General features: G+C 28.6%; 1 protein-coding gene across 1 annotated transcript in view; it reads right to left on the bottom strand.

Moving 5' to 3' along the window:
* LOC111637728 (probable RNA-binding protein 19) overlaps window positions 1-19,206 on the bottom strand; it is a 53,465-nt gene extending 34,259 nt beyond the window's left edge. Inside the window, exons 1-12 of the mRNA XM_023383290.1 lie at window positions 19,075-19,206; window positions 16,465-16,647; window positions 12,687-12,803; window positions 12,248-12,322; window positions 10,380-10,509; window positions 6,760-6,820; window positions 5,973-6,048; window positions 5,050-5,100; window positions 4,298-4,363; window positions 3,534-3,600; window positions 1,101-1,172; window positions 430-497 (exon numbers count right to left, since the gene is read on the bottom strand). Of these exons, the coding sequence (XP_023239058.1) occupies window positions 430-497; window positions 1,101-1,172; window positions 3,534-3,600; window positions 4,298-4,363; window positions 5,050-5,100; window positions 5,973-6,048; window positions 6,760-6,820; window positions 10,380-10,509; window positions 12,248-12,322; window positions 12,687-12,803; window positions 16,465-16,647; window positions 19,075-19,110 (1,002 nt within the window). The 5' untranslated portion in view covers window positions 19,111-19,206. The remainder of the gene's footprint in view (window positions 1-429; window positions 498-1,100; window positions 1,173-3,533; window positions 3,601-4,297; window positions 4,364-5,049; window positions 5,101-5,972; window positions 6,049-6,759; window positions 6,821-10,379; window positions 10,510-12,247; window positions 12,323-12,686; window positions 12,804-16,464; window positions 16,648-19,074) is intronic.
* Window positions 19,207-24,945: the final 5,739 nt, after the last annotated feature.

The following is a 24,945-nucleotide window of genomic DNA, read 5'->3' as shown; positions in this document are numbered from 1 at the left end:
ATTAGTTCAGCTGGAAGAATACAGTCGACCCCCGTATAAGATCATTGATTATTCCGTTTTATACGAATTCCATGTTGTACAAGTCACTTAAATTTTACAAATACGTGAGCCGTTCACAGTCCGGTATACGTATTTGTAAAATCTAAGTGACTCGTACAACATGGAATTCATATAAAACGGAATAATCAATGATCTTATACGGGGGTCGACTGTATTGGATTAGCTTTCCAACAATTTGATTCTATCAATTTACAATTGCATTTTTTCTAACAATAATAATTAAGCAATATAATTTAAAATTCCATATGTAAAAGTACATTGAAAGTTGTAAACAATTTTCAATCTATTGTAATTTTAAATAATAATCAAATATATATTGAATGTACACTTAACTCACTAAAACAAAATTAATATAAAATTTCTTCTTACTTTATTGTCATCCTTAAAATGTGATTCTTTTTTAGCAACATATTTAACAACTTCAATTCTATGTCCAGCTTTAATATAAAATAAATTTTATGAGAAGAAACTTAATATAACAATTAAGTAAAATCAGCCATTTTATTTATTTTAAAATAGTATATACGGGGTGTTCAGAAATTCCCGTTACAAACTTCTAGGACTTGTAGAGGGGAGTGAGTAAATAATATTTTGATTAGGAACCCATGTTCTATCACAGTTTCAATTCAGATGTTTAACTCTTCCTCTTCTGCTGAGGGAAAGAGAAAAGTCTCAGAGTAACTTTTATGTAAGTGATAAATGGATGTTTCGTTATGTTTCCTTTCGAATAGTTACCTAATAATTGCACTGCATCACAGCTAATTCAAATTCCTCAAGCAGAAGTGAAAGAGTTAAACATCTGAATTGAAACCATCGTAGAACAGAAACAGTACGTTTCCGGACACGAGTTCCTAATCAAAATATTATGTACTCACTCCCCTCTACAAGTCCTAGAAGTTTGCAATGGGAATTTCTGAACACCCTGTATATATAAATATACAGATATATAAAGTATACTATAATATATTATATAAACCACTAATTTCCATACATACATATCTAGTATTTTTAAATAACTATTATTATTAATTTTTACTTACACAAGAAACCCCTATGTTTATTCAGAGCTTGTTTCATTTGTTTTTCTGTTTTAAATTTCACATAGGCAATACCTAAAAAGAAAAATTGTTCATGTTTTGATATATCTTGAAATCACATTAAAAATATTTAATGAAAAAATACTCTATTTTAATAAGATTATAATCCTTTATCTACTTATCGAACAAAAAATTAATTATTTATTCTGTTAAAATTATTTTTCCAGTTTGAATTATCAACATGTAATTGAGTAATTATTTTAAAAATTTGTCATAAAAGATGGCTTAATAGTCTTTTATTTTCCTCATTTCATATAAAAAATATTTTTAAGGAAAAAATTATTTATAAAGGATAACTCTATTAAATGAATATATATTTATTTATATTATATATTTTGATATGATACCTACTCTAGATATATAAAATAATTAGTTTAAAATTGTTAACACTTTTTTCCAAAAAAACAAAAAAATTGATGAATTATCACAAAATTTTTGAACAAGCGAATGAAGCAAATGAAGGGTTAGCGAGAGGAATGAGATTCACAGGGGTCCAGGGCATAAGCCCTATTATCTCTATGTAGATCTAGTATATATAGGACCTAGTCCCACTGGTGACAGACTAGGTCCTATATGGGAGAGAATAGAGCCACCCACCCCATGGGAAGTAGAGCAAAGGGAGTAATGGGAGGGTTGGTTGAAGGAAATTGGCTCCTCATGAAGGGTTGAGTCATCACAAAATTTTTCTTATGAATATCTACATTGGGAACAAGTTAGTGAAACTTATGGGGCAAGACAGTTAAATCAAATAAACAGTTTAACAAAGAAAAATAAAAATTGTGCAAAAAATATCTGTTTAAAAAAATTTCAATCCATCCCAGATAATTGTTATACCTTGTTCGCACTGAGCATTTCAATCTAGATTGTGACCAAGGTCAGTGACTATGCCATGGTGACCCTCTTGTGACCGTTTCAATCTTGACTGAAACAAGGTTCAATCGCAATTGACTCAAGAGAGTTCTTGAAACTAGATCCAGTCATAGGAGAGATCCCAAATCCCACGCATGTGAGAAAATACAAGACAGCTGCAGAACACATGTCAGGCTATCAACAGAGAAATAAAAAAGATACTTGTAGAGACGATGACATCTGTCTATTATTAGATATATGGCAAGAAAAAGTATTTATTTCTAACCAAAACTTCCATTTTGTTTGTTGGTGTTCGTGACTTAATTGCATAGTTATGTCAGTTTTATCATTGTGTGTAATAGCCGAGTTCTTGTCAAGCGGACTGCCTGCGTGAACAGCTCAATGTTTGTCTGGCAACAGTTACAATCCAGATTGTAGGTAAACTGAGATTGAAGTGAGTCATGGATTGTGTGCAAACATAGTATTATGCACTCATTTATTAAAATATAATGAAAATTTTTTTTATTTAAAATAATAAATAACTGATTAAAAAATGTTAATTATATAAGATTTTGGAGGTTTAATCACAGACATTTAGAAATGGATAAAAGTGAAAAGTTAAATAAATAATGATGACAAAATAATAAAATTCAATAAAGAGTAATAACTAGACTGTTAGAAAATTTGGCACCACATAGTAAGTGTTGGTGCCAAATTACTTAATTTCTAATTATTAATTATAGCATAATATTAGCCCAATTAATTATGGCAATTGTTTGGCTTAGTAGCAATACATCGTGTTTTGAGATGTTGATATATAGTTTAAAAATTATAAAATACAAGATCTAGCAGAAATAAATGTTTTACAAATAAAATCATTTTTAATTAGTAAACTACATTTATAATAGATGCATTTCATATTAATTTACATTTCTTAAAATTCACTTTCAATTGTTTATTTTCTAAAAATGATGCTCTTTAAGTGGACAATTATTTTCAATGCACTCGTGTAATGTGATATATTCCTCATCACTTATTTCAACATTTGAGATATATTGTGTAATCTGGATTTTGTCTCCCTGAAATTTAAATTTTGTGTAGAATACTTTTATATTTCTGTCAAAAAATTACAATGCAATGGTAAGCTTCTTTTCTGATCTGTCGACTAATATATATGCACTAAATAATTTCAAGCTAATGACTTTTTATGTTGATAAGAGCCTTCTTCATGCAATTGCTTTATCTAATGATAAACAGCAAGATGAAAAGATAGTTACATTTGTTAAGTTCTGTTAATTTATTAAGTTCTTGTAAATCCTGTCTGGATAGACAACTTCAGAAGTAAATGTCCTAATTAAATCATAGTATTTCATAGCTAACTAATGAAGAAAAAGATTCAAATCACTTTTAATTTTGCCATATGTAAGAAAAAATAATCTATGAAAGAAAAAATTATTTGGAAAACCATTTATTATTTTAACTAGATCTTGTATTTTACAATTCAAAATAATTATAAACTACATTTACCTTTAACTTTAGGAGGAAGTCTTAAACTGACTATTTTCAATGGAGTAAAAAAACCTTTAATGTCTTTCTGAACAAAAAAAATTATTAAATAATTATTATATTATATATAATTCACATATTTAAAAAAACCTCTTCCTCTTCTTACTTAAACTTAACAGAATGTGAATTTTACTTACAATGTTTACATCATTTACATTTAAATCAATTTCATTTTATATCTTTTTTTTGTAAAAGATACATAAGTTTAATTCAAAATATATGATATCCAGTTAAAATAATCATAAATACTATTAGATTAAGAAAACCAAATTTCTATTTATTAATGCTGTAATATTTTTGATGCAACTTTAGCTGTCTTCATTCCATTAAGACAGAATTAGAATTAAAACTATCTCCTTTCTGAATTACTGGAGGTAATCAAATAAAAGAAAACCTTTAACTACCAGTATACATAATTAGAATGCAAACTAAACAGCTTTATTTTGTGTGCTATTTATATTTGGATGGATAGAGTCAAAAACACTAATGTTAGTAAATAAAAATTTTATTTCCTTAATCTAATAATATTTATTCAAGAGTGTTGTTTTATTCATTTCCTTGTCAATTAGTATTGAACATAAAACTAATATTTTTGTTTAAATTTTAAATAAATATTTTAATAAAACAAAAAAATAGTAATCATATTAAATTTTATTCTATTAACTAACATTTAAACATAAATTATAAAAATAAATAATTAATAATAAATGTATTTAACTTCTTACCTTTTTACATTTGTATGGCAGATTCTTCAATTTTACTGTATACTCATCATTCATATTCTTGATTTTCTTTAAATATAGGTTAAATATTAAAATGCTTTTAATCAAATTGCATCTAGACAAACTATCATAAACAAATAAATTTATCTTGATTTAATCATATCATGCAATAGTAATTAACCGAAATATGAAAAAGTTAATATCTGGAGAAGTGTAACATTTATTGATCTGCAATATGTTAACAATGGTACATTATTTAAATTTATATTAAAAAAGGTCTTCTTATTATATACTGTAATTAGTCATATTACTTCATAATGATGATAATCTCTATTGTTTATGAATTTGCTATTAAATTTTGTTAAAAAAAAGTAAAATCATTTTGGTAATTCTATCAGTTAAATTATTACACACTAATCATCAATCCAAATATAAGCAATTTACAGTTGATAATTTTCTTGTGTTGCCAACTCTTAGCCTATGCATACAAAAAAGTATATTTTATTCTTATGTACTATTTATGATATTTTTAAAAAACTAACAGTATAAATAAGCATAAAAAGTGTTAATCCAAATACAATTCAAATACAAGTAATCAAGATGATGTGTTGATGTGCATTTTTAAAAAATATACACATCAACCTAGCAATTACAGACTGATTTAGTTAATCACTTATAAATGAAAATCTTTATTTATAATACCATATTTCTGTATCAAAAAAATTTTTTAAAATATTTTTATTTAATATATGTACCTTTTTTTCAGACTCTTTCTGAACTGAAGGCTCTGATTTATCATCATCATCCTTTTAATTCATAGATAAATAAATAAAAATATATGTGTTATAAATGATTCACAGATAAGTAGGAAAAAAAAAATCTTGATATCATAAGCTTAAAGAAAAAAAGTTATGTATTTTACAATTAATATCTCACAATTAATACATTCCATTACCTGACCTTTCCTTTCAGGCTATTTAGTTGCCAAAAAATTTCCTTAAAGCAGTGGTTTCCAGACTTTTGTGACTTGCAGCTCCTTTAACCTGCCATCATCTGGCAGCTACTCTCAATATATATAGATATCTAGAAGGGAAAACCTAGGCTTGGTAGTTTTTTGTTTTCCTATCTAAGAGTAATTGGTGTGTTGGTTTTATAATTAAATGATACAAACAAATAAAAGAAAATAATAGTTCTTTAGAAAAGAATAACTACTATATATTATATAAAATATATTTAATACAATTTTTTCATACTAGGGAGCTTGTTCCATAAACTTTGCTCATTTGTTCAAAAATTACTTGATGATTAATCAATTTCCAGTGCTGCTGTTTCTATTTTTTTTTTATGACAAAAAAAGTGTTGTGTTGATTTTAAGTTAAATACTTTATATAAATTATACAAGGTAAATGCTTCATATTCATTGACTACAACTTTTAACTCATAAGATTAACCACAAAACTAAGTAAAAATATGTACAAGAAACTATTTCTCTGCTTTTTTTTTCTGTTAACAAGGAAAGAACATAACATAATTCTGAAAAGAAAAGTATATATAAGTTTGTATTTATTTAAAATGTTCTAGTGAGATGGATCTGAAGATATACAATTTAGGCAAGCATACAAAAAATGTAATGCATAAATACTGTCAGAAATCACTAATAATTAAAATAATGGCTAACCTGATCACAGTGCCCAACTAGTTTTTGGCAGTATCCCTGGGTGTGGGAACCATTGCTTAAAACATGAGAAAATATCCTATTAAAAAATAAAACATTTTTTAAAAATCTGAGTGGAAACTAAATAGATGTCTTCTTACTTTCCATCCATACTGCTTTGGAACCATACTATAACTTGCCTGAAATTTTATAAATTATTACCATTGCCTTTCACACTGTATAAAAGTTCAAGCAATAGTATGGTTCCTATGAGATATGGATGACATTAAAATACATCTGTGGTTTCTGCCCCAAGTTGAAAAAAAAAATTTTTTTTTAATGAGATATTTTCTCATATTAAGGAAATTTTTTAAATTTTTTGGCAACCAAGAACAAGCATAAAAGGAAAGATCAGGTTGTCATAGGATGTATTCTGGAACATAAAGTTGAATAAAAAAAAAAAACATTATTATGTTTTAATTAATATAAAAATTACCATGCAGAACACTATAAATTGTTAATTTACTGTATAAATATTAACATGTATATATTATACTGGAATGAAATACAAAATACCAGTTTTATGTCTATTGAAATAAAAATTAAATTTTCTAAAAATCAAAAAATTTGAAACATGCAAAAAGAATTGAAAAAATTTGATTCACAATAAAATAGAATTGAAACAATGGTTATTTTGTATGACTGTCTTAAAAAGTTAATAATATTTCATTATTAATCATTATACTGAATTTGTATTTAACTGAACAATATAACTAGAAAAGATCATATACTAACAATTAATACAACTGACCTTAAGCATGTTGTGTACATATTTATTTCTATAATACCAGAAAGTTCAACTACTAGTTCCACTAATTCATATATTATTATTATTATTATTATTAAAATTAGTCTTTAATCAAAAATGTCTATCATACATTCTCTCAATAATGCATATTAAGCTCTTCTTGATTATATTAACATATACAGAAAATATATTTTCTAGTTTATATATTATGATTTATTGATTGGTTAATATGAACTTTTAGCATTTAAAGTTATATTATTGATCATAACTGCACCCAACTCTAGACAGAATTACTCATGACAATATAAATTAAAACAAACATTTAAAAATTTGTTTTAATCATAGGTTTACATTTGAATTAATAAATATAGCTGTAAAAATTAAAAGTGTTTATTGTATAATTTAAGTCATTATGTTTGTGAGGCTATTTTTGAAGGATTTTTCTTTCAGTTCGGAACCCCACTCCTGCTACACCAATATGTGAACCGCCGGGGAGGTTGGAGGTCTCCCTTTCCGGCGACCGGTCGTTAAACCTGCTCACTGTCAAGATGGCTTAAATGTTTCTTCTTCCCTATCCCACGGTAATGGGATTTAATTGTTCGGATCGAGTGGAGGAGGGAGGAGTGCCGTCGGTAAGGTGACAGGCAATATGAGTAAAATGAGGACACCAATTTAACAAGGAAACAATGATTTATTAGCTATCTACATAGATGGTACAATAACTATTATCGAGGGAAATTTCTGAGTCCTTAAAACGCGAAGGGCCAAGAGAAAGTTCACAAAAATTTGTTCCATACCTCTTTATGTCTTTAAATATTCTTGAGGAAAAAGGTTATGATATCCAACGGGTTCCAAACTGGTAGGATAAGGATAATAATTTCGCAGGACACAATATTCGAGGAAATTATAGTTGGCGGCTGATGAACGACTCCTCCGAGAGGGGGAAGCAAGTGGCTTTTATAGTTTCGTCGTGGGAGAATGGTCATGTGACCAATTGTTGTGAGGTAAAAGGTATGCAGATGGGTCAAAGTTGTTCCCGGGCCCATGCTAACTATCAACTTTGGAGTTGGAATGTGGGATTGTTTTCGAAATGGACGGATGTTTACTTTGAACGAAAGGGGAGATTGGAATTTTTCCCTTTTTTTAAGTTAAGTTTTAGTTTAGAATTTAAAGGAAAATTTAATTGGGGTTTAGAAAAATGTGGGATATTAATTGGAAAATTCAGTAAAAATTCCGGATTTCACATGTTCAATAATTAGATCTAGCCTAAGAATAGAATACATCATACATGTTAATGCATCAAATGTAGTTTATTTAATAACTAGAAAGCACGTGGTGCACTCATGCTGCTGATATATACATAATGTTGTCTATATTAAATTCCTTTTATGTTGTAATGTGGATTGTATGATGATCTGATGGCCAACTGGTTAAAGTATCAGCTTAGATCTCTGGGGATCCAGGAACAGATCAAAAAATTCCACGAATTTTTCAAGAAGGTGGTCTGTCCAGACATATCAGGTCTGATAAAACCCATGCTGGGCTTGATAAAAGGCCCTCTTTGAGTCCATAGAGATGAAGAGTAAAAAAAAAAAAAAATTTGAATTGTACTTGCTTTCACAACATTTAAATATTTTTATGAATATTTAGGAATAAACTAAGTTAATAAAACAATGAATTATTTCAATTAATCACATTGATTGGCTATGCATGAGATGGATATTTAGGATAAAAGACTTATAAAATTAAGAAAATAAATTATAAAAGGTAAAATAGAACTGCACTATAATGAAACTATTGATAGATGTGCTGCCATTATCATCAACCAGAATAGGAATCATTTTCATCTCAAACAAGTATAAACACAAAAGTAATTGTGAAAGTATTTAATAAATATATATCTACTATCAAAATATATGCAAATTATGTCAAAGTTTTTCAACCGAAATGTGATGTAAATACTTCAAATTCTTCACTAAATCTTCAAAGCAAGAGAAAATAACGACAGCATTTACAGTTTGCTTGAGTGTGATGTTAGTCTTGTTTTGATTGAAGAATGTAAATCATGTCTTATATGAAACTCTGAGTCTGACTGCCTGTGTGTGACATTTTTTAATCCAAGTTTTTGATTATCCAAGGTATACTCAGTCCACATTACCTTGGAAAATTAGGACAAACTGCAGTGGTTCTCAACCAGTGTGCTAAGACAAACTGATATTCCACAAACTTCTCATGGGATGTCATGAAATTTCATAAATTCATTTAAAATATTTTTTGTCTGTTTTTTGATATTATTTGTATATTTTTATATAAAACATTTAAACAAAACACAATATTAAATATCTACGCATATAAACACTATTCAAAAAGATTAAGAACCACTGCTCTACTGTTTATATAAATAAAATAATTTTTAGCTTACGACGTATTCTGGAACATAAAGTTGAATAAAAAAAAAAAACATTATTATGTTTTAATTAATATAAAAATTACCATGCAGAACACTATAAATTGTTAATTTACTGTATAAATATTAACATGTATATATTATACTGGAATGAAATACAAAATACCAGTTTTATGTCTATTGAAATAAAAATTAAATTTTCTAAAAATCAAAAAATTTGAAACATGCAAAAAGAATTGAAAAAATTTGATTCACAATAAAATAGAATTGAAACAATGGTTATTTTGTATGACTGTCTTAAAAAGTTAATAATATNTTATTAATTATAGCATAATATTAGCCCAATTAATTATGGCAATCATTTGGCTCGAACATTAGAAATATTCGGGATAAAAATACTAATTCTTTTAAAATTCTATTAGAATTAGTATTAGTATTTTTATCCCTAAAAAGAATTTATTATCTTATGGCTTTCATGGTTTCTCTTGGAAATGAGCAGAAGTCTGTAATCTGCCTTATGAGATACCATCCCAAACCATAAAGATGCCTTCACAATAGATGTTCCTTTCACAAATGTTAGAAGGCTGGTAGCACATCCCTCGTTCTCTCCAGATCAGAATATAAAGCCTCTAATCTTCTGATGACTCTCCATTGCAATTCATATGGTAAATAATAAACAAATTTCCTATTTCAGAAAATATTTTTACACAATCAGAACACCTAATTAAGGAACATCTGAAAACAGCTCTTTTTATGATGGAACTCATTTGTACAAATCTATTACTGTGTCACTTATTTGTTGTTCTCATATCCTCTTTTAACAATGTAACACATCCTAGTTTAATGCATTTTTGATGTGTTGTAAAAAACTATACTTTTTTATATTTTCCTTAATTTACAGAAACAATTAGAAACTATGCCAGGATAAAATTTTTGTGAATATAAAATTTTATGTATTAATTAAAAATAAAATATCATTTTCATTTAATATTTTTAGTAATTTAAATTAAAATACAGTCAAACCTTGATTTTCAAATGACTCACTTTTTAAACAAATTGGTTCATGAATTACATTAACATCAATGAAAAATTAACGAACCAAGAAATGTGACTTCTAACCTGAAGTGACCAGTTATGGTTTGACTGTATTTTTAAAATTTAAAACACCATCACAATCTTCTATAAATATAACATTTCTTATTTTATAATTAATTACCTGTTTCATCTTCTGAATCACTTGGTAATGAGATATTATTTGGTGTAAATTCTTCAGTATCATTACTCCAGAATTTTTTTTTGTTTTTGTGTAGTTGTATAAATTCAGAAAATTCTTTATCATCTTTGACCTAATAAAAATTTAAAAATCACTCAAAATACATATAATTGTCAAAAAATGAATACAGTTAAAATATTAACAATAAAATTTTGGAAAGAATAATAATGACTTTTTCTCACTGAAATTTTTTCTTAAATGCTAAAGAAACAATTGTTTAGGAAGAAAAGTCTATTAGGATTAAAATGCATGAAATGAATCAAATAGGATTTTTCTGTCCAAATACTCTTTTATTTCAATTGTGTCAATATATAGTAGAATTTGAATCTGTACCATTTCATAAAAATATTAAATTTCTAACCATTAAATGTCTATTTTCTAAATAAATTGTTCAAGATTAATCTGAAACTAGTTTATTCATATAATAATACCATGAGTTACTCTTTCTATATTATAGGGCTTATAAACAAATAATTTTGATTAAGAATTTTTACTAGTTTCACTAGTTAAATGTCTTTCTCAAATGGTTTAGTTTGATTTGATCTAAAGGGATAAGGCAATCTGATTTATCAATTAAATAGAAGCCCATTTAACTGTTCCTATTTAGCTGTTAAATGCATATAACAAAACCCAGAAACTCTACATGGCCAGTTCATTGATCAGGTATCAACCTGAGACCATCCACCAGTATTCAGTATGCTTGAAAACTTTTTGATTTGCTTTTATATTAATTGTGTTGCAAAATGAGTTAAACCAGCATATTTCTACAAGCTAGGGAGAGCTGTCCAAAGTTGGTGGACTTTTTATGCTAATATTTCTTCTTTTGTGAGTCAAATGCAATGTTATTTCTTTTTTACCAACTTATAAAAAGAATCATGTCAAATTTGTAAAGAAAGTTCCTGCTTAAATGTCTTTCATTTATTAGCTCACTGTAAATTAGTTAATTTAAGACAATAATTTTTGGTAGTGAATTTTCGACTAAAAAATTATTCAAAAGAATTATATGTAATAAATTACTTTGTTTTATGCATTAAGATAGGTAAACTTTTAGTTTCTGATTAGGTGGAGCTGTCATATGACATATCTACTGTATATGCTGTTGTCACTTGATTGTATGCTAATATTTCTTCATTTGTAGGAATGTTTTTTGTTCCTTGTTTTTCTTATTTTTGGATATATAGCTTCAATTTTAATTTTAATTATATGTTTTAAAGAATCACAAGTTTAATTGTATTTTTGATTATGTGTATTGTTGGGTTTAATTCTGTAATTGGTTCATGATGGATTATATTTGGTTAAAGCAATTTTGTCTACCTATGGTTATTTTTTGTAATATGTTCAAGGCCAAGGATGTATCCAGGCCAATATCCAGGATGTTTAAATAAATAAATATTTTCCCAAGCCACACATTCATTATATTTAAAGAGCCATTGGTAAGCTACAAAATTGAAATTGCAATTAATAACTTGAGTGCTTGGCAGTTGACATCATCTTCAATTCCTTCTTTTACAATTTACAAAAATCAAGAAAATTTATGGAACATATATTTGAGAAAATCATAACTATCAAAATGGGAATATTGTATCTACATAGCATAATATCTTTTGGAAGAATTAATTGACCATAAAACAAATTCATCTTTATTATATTCAATACAGAAATGGTTCAGACAAAATTAATATTAAACACAACATTGAATGGTAATCATTGTAATTTATGAATTACTGCATAAAAATTTTTATAATTTGATGTCAACTTTCACACAACTTGATGTTTTTAATAAAGAGAAGTAAATAAAATTTAAATTTTACCTCTTCTAACATTTCTTCAAATACTGATTTGGCTTTTTCATTATTCACATTTTTATTTGCTTTAGTTTTTTCTTTCTATATGTAAAGAAAAAATTAATTTATATTAAAATAAATTATTAAAAAATAAAGCATAAAACATGCTTAAAATATTAAAAAATTCTACATTGCAATAAACTTCTTCAAATTATATATACTTAATAAAATTTTTTATTAAGTAACTTATTAAAACCAATAATATTACTATGTTATAAGCAAAAACAATTTAAACTGAATATTAATGAATATAAAGAGTTTTGAAATTTAATTTATGCACAATTTCTTTACATATATTAAATAAAGAAGAAGTTTAAATTCTTGATTTAGTGCAATGTATGATTAGTTTATAAGTTTGTTAATTGAAATCACAGTTATATTAATTAAAAATTTATATTGTATATACTTTGCTTGATTTAACATCAATAACTTCAAAATTATTCTGTTGAACAGAATTATCTTTAGAATATTTACTCCAAGCTTTGGGTTTATTTGTATCACCTAAATCACAGCAAAATTCAACCTGAAAAATAATAATATTATAAATTATAAACTAATTATATATTTTATTATAATAATAACATATTTTTTACAAATAAATTTTAATTAAAAATATTGCAAAGAAGAGGCTGTCCACAAATTACAAGGTCTGTTCAAAAAGTATCGAACCTTTGGTCGGTAAAAATAAATTTATTGACTTTGAGGTACAAAACCCTAATCCCCTTCAAAGTAGTCTCCTTGGTAATGTATATACTTCTCCCAGCGTTCCTGCCATTGCTGGAAACACTGCTGGAACGCATCTTTTGGAATGGCCATCAGCCGCTCCGTCGGATTTTGCACAATGTCTTCTCTCGACTAAATTCGGGTTCCTTTTAGCGGCATTTTCAGCTTGGGAAATAGCCAAAGGTCACACGGAGCCATATGGGGAGAGTATGGAGTGTGACGAACCACAGGAGTGTTATGTTTGGCGACGAAAGCCCGAATCAGATGCGCAGAATGGGCGGATGCGTTATCACGATGGAGCTGCCAAGTTTTGATCGACCACAGATCCGGTCGTTTGCGTCGCACTGTATCGGAAAGACGACGAAGGACCTCCTGGTAGTACTCCTTTGCGATGGTTTGGCCTTGTGGTGCGTACTCACGACACACCACCCCACGAGAGTCGAAAAAACTGTCAACATGACCTTTGATATTGCTGCGGACCTGCCGCGCTTTTTTTGGCCTCGAGGATCGTCCCCGAAAGCCTGCTGAATCTTGCGAATGGTTTACGCTCGGGTATCGCCAAGGTTTTTGGCAAAATTTGATGTAATATCGCTGCTCACGTTGTTCAGTCATTTTCCAGCTTAGTGGAATCCGACGAGAGCGCACTACATGACCTCACTCATAGGCCGATTGCCAACGACTGACGCTTCCTGCAGGCGGGAAAAAATTCAGGGTTGTGCATGACTGTCTCCTCCACAACTCCACCGAAGGAGGCCTGTTGCGCATCATTGGTTTACGCGGAAAAAAAAAAGGTCCAATACTTTTTGAACAGACCTTGTATGTATGCATTTTTCTTGAAATTTGTACTCCCCCTTTTTATCCCAGTTTGTCCAAGTTTCTGTAACCCCTTTCCTCTTTGGACATCCAACAAAACTCCCTTTAAAACTTTGTAAATGATAGATGTCATAAGTAGAAACAAAACATACAAGAAATTTTGAAATAAATATAATAAAATGCATAAACTGTATAAAATTTAATGAAATAAACCAGATGTCCAATAAAGATCAACCTCCCCCCTCCCCCTTGTACAACTTTGTCCAACTTGTATCCCTCCTCTCCCCTCTAGTGTGAATGTCATTTATGGACAGCCCCTAATTGAATTTAAAGCATATCCTTATTTCTTTAAATAAATTTTATTCAATAAATATATAATATAATCAACAGACCCAAATAAAATTGTGAAAGAAATAAAAGTCAATTTTAAGTAACATTGTTCAATCATTTTAAATCATTTTCAATAATTTAATGTTTAAATATTACATATAAGGACCTAATAAAAATAATTCTAGAAAATTCTAGATATTATCCAATAAAAAGAAAATTTTACTTTTACTAAGCTTATGCTAGTTAACTCTTGACTTGATAATCTTTTTAATTCAAAAATTTTGGTGAACACAAAAGAATAACAACTCTAGATCAGATGTGGAACTAATTTCTAATCCAAAGTTGTTAACTCACAATAAAACTCAGTGAATGTAGATATTAGTGAACATAAATCATTCCTTAAAATTCATCCAAAATTCAAATCATCATCCAAATTACAAAAAAAAAAAAAAAAANAAATTTGTTTTTTGAAACCATGTCCTGTTTTATAATTGTGGTGTAGTAAACACTCAATAAAGGAATTTGATGGAAAACTTGCCATGTGTCTTTGGAATAAAACACAATACTAGTGTTTACTATGCCACAATTATAAAATTAAATGTTGAACTTATTATATACATTAATAATGGTCTCTAATAAATATAATATCTGATTTATAAATGAAACCTATAAATCAATAACAAGTTTGTTTGTTCTTTTTTATTCTGAACTCTCATTTCAGTCAATAAATGCTAATAATTCAAAATAAATAAAATCAGATAACATATATAATCTATCTTATCCCAATTATAGTATATGGAAAATCAAAAATTTAAACAATCAAACCCACTAAAGTATGCACTTCCGCATTTTATATGTCATAGCATTCATTTCTGAATGGATAATTTATAGGACTGTACTCTGCTTTTGCCTGCTGCTCATCCTTTTTGGATTATGAGCATGAGGGTATGTATGTATTTATATATTTTCTCACTCATCAGTACTTTTCTGTTAATGGGATGCCAGTTGTAATTGTAATCCAATGCGCAATGCCATCATCTTATTGACATAACAGAAAAGAGAATAAGTGAAGTAGATTTAATAATACACAAAATAATTAAAGCTTGAAAAAAAATCACAATGTTTTTGGCAACGTTAAATGAAATCTGCAGCTTTATGCCTCCCATATAATGTGGAGAATACTATTTGTAAGTTTTTTATTTGTTAATTTCTATACTTGTCCATGTTTCTTGAATGTACTGTACTTTACATATAATAAAATAGCCATTTCTTTAAACGGTGCTGTATATATCAACTGGCATCCCATTAATAGAGAAGTACCCATCCATCTCTACTACAATTTATTTCTGAATGTATTTGAAAATACAGCAGATACATCTAATTATCCAAAGGAATATTTTTGAATAGAGCGTAACCAAGTAGATTTTGATTTTATGCAAATTACATTTTAATTCATGCGTAATGGTAATTTTATCCAATTTTTTACATTATTTCTTATAATAAAATTAAAGTTTTAAATTTTAACAGGAATACATAATATATTGGAATGATTTAATACATTATATTTTAATGATGAGACTTACAGATGTGTCACCATCTAAAAATAAACACACGTAGTTCTGGTAACTCCATCTGTTGGAAAACAGCGAGAACTTATTCAAGGTCCTTATATTATATTATATTAATTGTTATATAGAAAATTCTGATATCATCAAAACATGAAAATAAATCTGTCTATTTAATATTGACAATTTCCCCAATGCACCAAGATTTTGAAGTGGTAAGAATTTGAAGTAAGAGTAGATTGTATGATATAAAATCAGCTGAATAAGAAGCTGATAAGAAATTAATTCACATGAATCATTTATAAATGATTATAGAATAACCATTCTATAGTCACTTATATTGTCACTAAGCAGATTTTTTTGGTTGGACCTTTGTTCAAAGGAAGAAGGCTTATGCCAATGTAAAAAAAACTGTTTAAACAAGTATTGCTCATGGAACTATTCCATCTCTAAACCTTTTCAAAACACAACAATCATTGTTTTTTCCCCCCTTTCCAGTATAATCTTTTGTTCATTTTTTGTGTTAACCAATTTATTTAGCTAATTTTGTTAATTAATAAATTAGTTTTTTTATGTTCCTAAGAAGACTGTCATTTATTCTATCCATAAAAACACATTGAAAAAAATATAAACAACTTAGAAACTGGCTTATAATATAAAACATCCATCAAACACCAAAATGTTCATTTTACATTAAATTTATATTTTCAAATGCTGGAATTTTATAATTTAAACAAATTCATTTTCACTTACTGAAATTTTTGAAGTATCGAGAAAAGTATTATGAAAATAATGAACAGCAGCCTCTGCTTCTTCTTTTTCTTTAAATCCAATAAATGCAAATTGTCGAAAGATTCCTTGTTTTGTATATTTTAACTGTAAATCAGTAATCTGGCCCTTGGATGAAAATACTTCTCTTAAACGATCTGCAGTAATCTATAAGAATTACAATAAAATAAAAAATTTGAAGAATACTTTTAAAATTTTGTATTATTGTTAGATTTTTATTTTTATAGAAAATATAATATTTTTTATGCAATATCTAAGAATTGACTTTCTTAAAATTAATAAATAAAGTTTTACAGAAAACATCTTAATTATAAAGTATTTAAATTTAATTCGTGGAATTAACTTAGTTCAGTTATTACTTCTCAAACTACCATGATATTCTTTTCTGTACTCAGCTCCTTCATAATTTTATGATATTTTAAAAAATTTAAATTAAACATTTATTAATATATTGCTTATTTATTCAATAAATATATGATATACAGTCAAATTGCAATATGGCACTTTCCTGAATAGCACCATCCTTGTAAACAAATCCCTATAAATATTAAATAAAGAATCCTTCAGTATCTGTAATTCAAAATTCAAATTCAAATGATATATTATTACAAATCATGTAACTTTAAACTCTCAAATTCATATGTAAATAATTTTTTTATTTGAGGCTCTTCAGTTTAGCATCACACACAATTTAATATCATTTCAAAAATGAACAAATGGAGCAACAAATTAATGTTTGATTATAATTTAATTCATTCTTTTTGCATAACCTTATTTTACTTTTTTATTTTCTTTCTTGTATCTTACAAATCTAATCAAAAATAAATATTAATAAAACAAATGATGATAACATTTAAAGTCAAAGAAATTAACCAAAATTGGAAACAATTAACAAATAAATCACCATGATATTCTAGCAAAGTTCAGTTTAAGAAAACTAATGTTTTTGGCCATACTTTAATGGTCACATTATATGGGAGGATAGGTCATTTTTGATTGCATAAAAATTTCATGGAATGTAATCATAAAATTTTTGTACATTTATTCTAATTAAAAAAACGAGCTACCATGCTAAATGCTTTATTTTTGAATTATGTTTTTCTGTTTATACATTCTAAAGCCGTAACTGATGATTACCATTAAAGTATGGTTGAAAACAGTATTTCTCTTCAATTGAGCCTTGATACAATATCATGATGGTTTGTTTATGAATTATAAATAGCATTAACTTCAGAAGCAATTTGCAATATTATTTTGAAAAAATTTAAGATATTAAGTTCAACATTTAATTTTATAATCAAGAGAAAAGAATTTTTATAATTTTACAATTATAAAAATTCTTTTCTCTTGATTATAAAATTAAATTTGTTTTTTGAAACCATGTCCTGTTTTATAATTGTGGTGTAGTAAACACTCAATAAAGGAATTTGATGGAAAACTTGCCATGTGTCTTTGGAATAAAACACAATACTAGTGTTTACTATGCCACAATTATAAAATTAAATGTTGAACTTATTATATACATTAATAATGGTCTCTAATAAATATAATATCTGATTTATAAATGAAACCTATAAATCAATAACAAGTTTGTTTGTTCTTTTTTATTCTGAACTCTCATTTCAGTCAATAAATGCTAATAATTCAAAATAAATAAAATCAGATAACATATATAATCTATCTTATCCCAATTATAGTATATGGAAAATCAAAAATTTAAACAATCAAACCCACTAAAGTATGCACTTCCGCATTTTATATGTCATAGCATTCATTTCTGAATGGATAATTTATAGGACTGTACTCTGCTTTTGCCTGCTGCTCATCCTTTTTGGATTATGAGCATGAGGGTATGTATGTATTTATATATTTTCTCACTCATCAGTACTTTTCTGTTAATGGGATGCCAGTTGTAATTGTAATCCAATGCGCAATGCCATCATCTTATTGACATAACAGAAAAGAGAATAAGTGAAGTAGATTTAATAATACACAAAATAATTAAAGCTTGAAAAAAAATCACAATGTTTTTGGCAACGTTAAATGAAATCTGCAGCTTTATGCCTCCCATATAATGTGGAGAATACTATTTGTAAGTTTTTTATTTGTTAATTTCTATACTTGTCCATGTTTCTTGAATGTACTGTACTTTACATATAATAAAATAGCCATTTCTTTAAACGGTGCTGTATATATCAACTGGCATCCCATTAATAGAGAAGTACCCATCCATCTCTACTACAATTTATTTCTGAATGTATTTGAAAATACAGCAGATACATCTAATTATCCAAAGGAATATTTTTGAATAGAGCGTAACCAAGTAGATTTTGATTTTATGCAAATTACATTTTAATTCATGCGTAATGGTAATTTTATCCAATTTTTTACATTATTTCTTATAATAAAATTAAAGTTTTAAATTTTAACAGGAATACATAATATATTGGAATGATTTAATACATTATATTTTAATGATGAGAACAGATTATCATTTACAGAAACTATCTTAATAAGCATTCATATTCAAAATTAAATAACTATATCACATTAAAAATTAAAAAAGGAACTTACTCGTTTTGGCAAATTCTTCACAATTACACGTGACATATTTCAAAATACGCGATTAAAATATAACTAAAATTTACTACTTTTCCACGTGTGAACTTAAACTTCAGGTAAACACTAGAACGAATAAGTGTTGCCATCTTACTTAATATGAAATATCATAATAACCGTTAAAAATAGACATATTTATATTATACAATATTATAATAAAATTATTACATTATATATATAATTTAAGAATCTCGAAAACAAATTAGATTTTATTATAAAATATTATAATTATACGAAATTTAAAAAATTTTAATTATTTTTTTTTGTTATAAATTAAAATTTGACAATTCATTACAGTTATTATTTTTAAATTTGTTTCCATTTTTAATGTAAAATAATAAATTAGTCTTTTCATTTTTCACTTCGTGGGCACTAAAAGGGCCTTCTTTTGGGAAGCCGATTGGGAGACCCACAATGGGACGGCCGGATCTTCAGGAGCGGTGCCTGACATACAACATTTAGGTAGACGCACTACTTCGAAAAGTTCCTGGGGTTTTCCAATCCGTCTATATTTGATTCCTGGCCCCTCCAGGAATCAAATATAGAATGGGTTGCGTTTTTAACTACTCTGTCATCCGGCCAACAAGAAATTGAACTACCAGAAGGACGAATTTATCATGTATCAGGACGGCACAACTTTAGAATTTGTTGAATTTGTTTCTGCTGACAATGGAATGCCCGGAGAGATGTCTTTCCGTGTTTACGATAGCGACCTCCTAGTACGAACTTTTTCGAAGGATATATATAACATCATTGACGATTCTTTGGTTAAGACAGGGGTCACCAAACTTTTTTTTTCACAGCGGGCCAGATAATAATCAACATACTGTATTTATTTATAAAATATTTTTTTTGTGTATTTTAAAGACAACAAACATATTTATTTACCAAAAGTTATTAAAAAAGGCGACGTTAGCAATAAGATAGTTTAAAACAGGGCAATGCAAGTTAAAACACGTTCGCTCAGCAGACTCGTAATCGCTTTACTTAGAAACTTCATTGCAGGTTCACTTACACAAAATGCGTTCTGATAGCCAAAGTCGCAAAAAGTCGCCGAATCTTTTAATTTTACCGATTTTCCTAAAATTATATTGCTGTCAGATGCAAAAATCAGATTAGACAGATTTGGACATTTTTACTTACACTTATTTTTATCATTTTTTGCTTAGTAAATTATCTACAATCTATATTTTCTTATAAATACAGTAATTATATTTTAGCTCATTTGTGTCGTAATGCGATGGCGGGCCGTAGTTTGGTGACCTCTGGGTTAGACGGTCGGATGGCCGAGAGGTTAATATGGCGGTCTACCGCTCTGGAGGACCCGGAATCGAATTCAGACGGTTGAAAAATCCCGAGTAATTTTTCGGGGTGGTCCAACAGGATACGTCGGCCCTCGTTCGTCATTATTCGGCCTGTGAGTCTAGCCGAACCCATAATGGGCTTGCTAAATGTGGCTCTCTTACTGTCCACAGGGCGGAAAGAGTAAGAAAAAAGACCTCTGGGTTAAGCAGATAAACGTCTTCAAAGGTGCCTATTGAAATGCCACAATGTCAACTGCAAAGTGGGTGGTTTTGTATAACAATGTAGAGGTATATAGGAAGAAGGTCCCTGTGGAAACTATTGACGGATCAATAGCGTAGGTAGGGATGGACAGAGGGGGCGATCCGCCCCGAGCGGCACTTTTTTGGGCGGCATTTTTGGCATTAAAATTTTTGTTAAACACTTTTGTTTAATAATAATAATAAGAAGAATAAAATTATTTATAAATATTATTATTTGTAAATAAAAGAAAAAATTATGTTTTCTTAAAGTTAATTTTCAAACTTTGTCTAAATAGATTTGAAGTGTATTATGTATAACCCAAAAAGAGAACGTCTGTTGACAGATCTCGCCGGGCGGCTCAAACTGTAGTAACGCTACTGAGACGGATGGATGAAACCAGTCAAATTGAATTATGTTTCGGATGGATTCTCAGAACAGAGAATCTGTAAGATCCTGGAGATTACCTCAAGGTTGTGAACTGCTTTTCTTGTATTCGCGCCGGTACGCGTTCGTTGTTTACCGAGAAGAAAGTGTTATTCACCCAAAAGAAAAACGTAACTTTTTAGCTGTTTCCGGTACTATTACACATGTCTATTAAGCAGAGACAAACAGATTGTCTGGGATGCTTTAAACTGGGGCCTATGGCAAAAATGTGTTTGGAGGTTACGTACTTTCAGTGTGGCAATAAAAGTTACTGGAAGAATCTGTCAGAGGACGACAGGGAAGAGGACTAACGATGTACCGGCAAAACTAATAGCAGGAGAAGCGGATCGAGATTAGAAAGGAATGTCTGAAGTGGTGGACTGTGAGACATGTAAGCACAGTGAATGTAGAAATGGAAAGTCTGGTGGCGAAGTAGGAGGATAGCTCCGTTTCAGAGGATGTCTCGACAGAATTCGGAGAAGTGAAGGTTGTCGGAAGTAAGGAATTCTTAGAGTCTTTTCTGTTTCTTTCGAAATCAATCATACTGAATAAAACACGATGATATTTATTTTGCAATATTGCATATTGTACTCGCATTTATTTATTTTTTTTATAATTAAGGACAATTCAAAATTGTGTAAGATTTTGTGTAAAAATTATGAAAAAAAAAAAAAAACAAAATTTGTTCGGATTAAGTAAGTTTAGATAAGTGAGAATGCACTGTATATACCCGAATATGCACTTATATACCCGAATATAAATGGAAACTTAAAATGGAATCCCATGATGAAAAATTGTCGGAATTTAAGCTGTGTAAGAAATAACCTTACTGAAGAGGCCGATATTGTTGGCGAAATGCATTTAGGGGATGTACCAAAATAATAAAAGCGTTTCTCTCTTTCTCTTTGCAAAGTTGGTTTGTTTTTACCTTTTTAACTTTATTATCTTTAATTTAAGTGAATTACCATTTTCCCAAATTGGACTACTCGAATTTTGACTCACGAATTATGTCTACCCACGAATTTGGACTATCCTGAATTATGTCTATCCTCGAATTTGGACTATCCTGAATTATGTCTATCCTCGAATTTGGACTATCCTGAATTATGTCTATCCTCGAATTTGACTCCTGACTTATGTCTGCACTCGAATTTGGACTCTCCCGAATATGTTTGTGCTCAAATTTGTCTCCTAAATTGTATTTTCTCTCGAATTTGGACTCTTAAATTGTCTCTTGGAATTGTATCCATTGCTTACTTCGTCATATTAATTTACTCAATATCCGAAGAATGCCGGGAACACGAAAAGATGATGTGTTAATACAAAAAAATGAAGACGGATTATTTCCGAAATTTCTCGTGAAGTACGCGGTTTTCGACAGAAAAATTGCGTTGAATGAAACTGTAAGTGGCATTATTATTAAGGGAATACAAATTTAAATAAATGTCGTTAAGCATTGTTTATCGCTTCCAGGATCGTAAAGTTTTATTAAGATATACTTGGAGAACTCGACAGAATTGTGATTTACATAAAACAGATTCTGAACTAATCGAATTAAACACAGAAGCAACACAGTTGCAGAAGAATTCAAATCAATTTAGGATTTCTACAAGATATTCGGTGGCAAAGCTTGGTATTGGATCAATTCGAGAATTTCTAAATTTATCATTTCCGTATGAAGAATAATTGGTGAATAATATAAATATAATTACTAAGAAACGTCGTAACAATTGAATTGTTGTTGTAAACTATTTTATTTCTGTAATAAAGTTTCTCGTTTGATTTGGCATCGGGTTATTTAAAAATCACTAGAAATTGTCACCTTTCAAATTGTGCACAACTCGGTTTAATCGACTTTAATTCCTTGAATTAACCGTTGGTTTTTATATCAGGTGATAAGAGAAACTCCTGAATTGTGTGGCACGGCATTTGCCAATGCAAGGGAATCATTTACTTTTACATTCGAGTCAATGGAAACGTTTCGCTTTGCTAACCAGAAATGGGAATAAATGAGCACGTATTTTAAATAGAATAATAGGACTAATGGGAATTGTATCTTAAACAATGCAATTATTGTTTTTACGTGGGTGATTCTGCTTGGCGTTAGAGTTCCCACTTGGTGTAACAATATTAAAGTGGGCGATGGGGGCGTTTAAATTATCCAAGGGGGCGTTAGGAATGATAGGAGGATCCCTGTGTACACAGAACAGGGGACGTTACTACTAACAGACACAACCAAGAGGGCGGTAATCCAAAAAACAGTTCGAGAAGCACTGGTTTATGCGGCGAAAGTTCGAATGTTAAGAGATTTACTAGCCACTTCGAGGGATGGGAACGCCCCGTTACAAACGCCCGTTCATACGCAGTTTTAAACCAATAAACCAATTCTTATTTATTAATACAAGTATATTTGAAGAACACATCAGTGTCTAAAGCAGCAGTCACGTGATAAATCGAAGACAAATGGACAATGCAGGAGCCATTTTAGCAGGGTCAAAGATGTACAAGATTATAACAAGGAATAGCCAAAAAATAAAATATATCCTTATTTTATTAAGATTCTAGCGACTTCCAATGGGGTCGAACCCCACGGGGATCAATCAAGTTTTATTGAAACAGAAACAATAGTATATTACAGACCTAAATTTTTTTTCTTCATCTACTTTTAGATGGAGAAAATTATCTCCAGTATTTCAGTCAACAGGAAAACTTATAAAAGATCTTCCTAATACTCGATGGTCGGCTCGGGCTGACTCTATTGACTTTTTGTATGAAGGATATGATAAAATCTTTGAGATATTAAAAGAAATACCAGAAATTGACACACAATCTAACAATACGAAGTTAGAAGCTAAGTAATGAAGCACATATCAAAGTTTTTATGAAGCACATATCAAAATTTAATATTTCTTGATTGTCACTTGGCGTGATATTTTAAATCGTATACACGAGACAAACAAAAATTTACAAAAGGAACGTTTAGACTTGAGTATAGCAGTTCGCCTGCTAAATTATTTGGAATCATATTTATTTGATAAAAGAGAAGATTTTAATGATTTTTTTGAAAAAGTAAAATCTTTCTAAAAAATTTCAATTGATTTTTCAGAACCAAGAATCAGAGAAAGAAGTGTAAGATTATCACGTTACGATGGATCGAGAGAAAACACTCAGCATACTCCCGAAGAAAAAATAAAGATTGAAATATTTTTACCAATTATCGACTCTCTTTGTTCAAATTTACGTAAAAGGGTAACTGTTTATGAAAAAACTAATAATAATTTTCAGTTTTTTTACTTCACTTCAAAATATGAAGAAAGGTGAAATAAAAGATTCTTGTGAGAACTTCGCAAAAACTTATGATAAAGGTGTTCGTGGCAAAAAATTTAGTGGACGAATGCATTCATTTTAAACATTATCTAAACGAAGTCGGTAAAGAAAATACACTATGTCAATCTCAGATATGTATTTTTTAATAAAGCAGGATTTGCTATCGTGTACTGTACATTTCCTAGTGTAGAGATCAGTCTTAGAATATTTTAAACTTTAATGATTACAAATTGTTCTGGTAAACGTTCATTTTCTATTTTGAAATTGATAAAAAAAAATGATCATCGTAATACGATGTCTCAATCGAGATTAATTAAATAATCTTTCTATTATGAATATAGAATCGGATATAATTAATAAAGTAAATTTCGATAAATTAATTATGAATTTCACAGCAGCAAAATGTCGAAGAAAAATTTTGTAAGTTTGCTTAGTTTTAAGATCATTTTTAACTACGTATAGGAGAAATAAAGTAATAATTGATTTGTTTATTTCAATTAACCTATTTTTTATTTGTAATTTTATTACTTA

This window comes from Centruroides sculpturatus, unplaced genomic scaffold, assembly GCF_000671375.1.
Source record: "Centruroides sculpturatus isolate CEXI.00-Female unplaced genomic scaffold, Cexi_2.0 scaffold1223, whole genome shotgun sequence".
In the NCBI taxonomy this organism is placed as follows: Eukaryota; Metazoa; Arthropoda; class Arachnida; order Scorpiones; family Buthidae; genus Centruroides; species Centruroides sculpturatus.
This window is presented reverse-complemented; position numbering and strand designations above follow the sequence as displayed.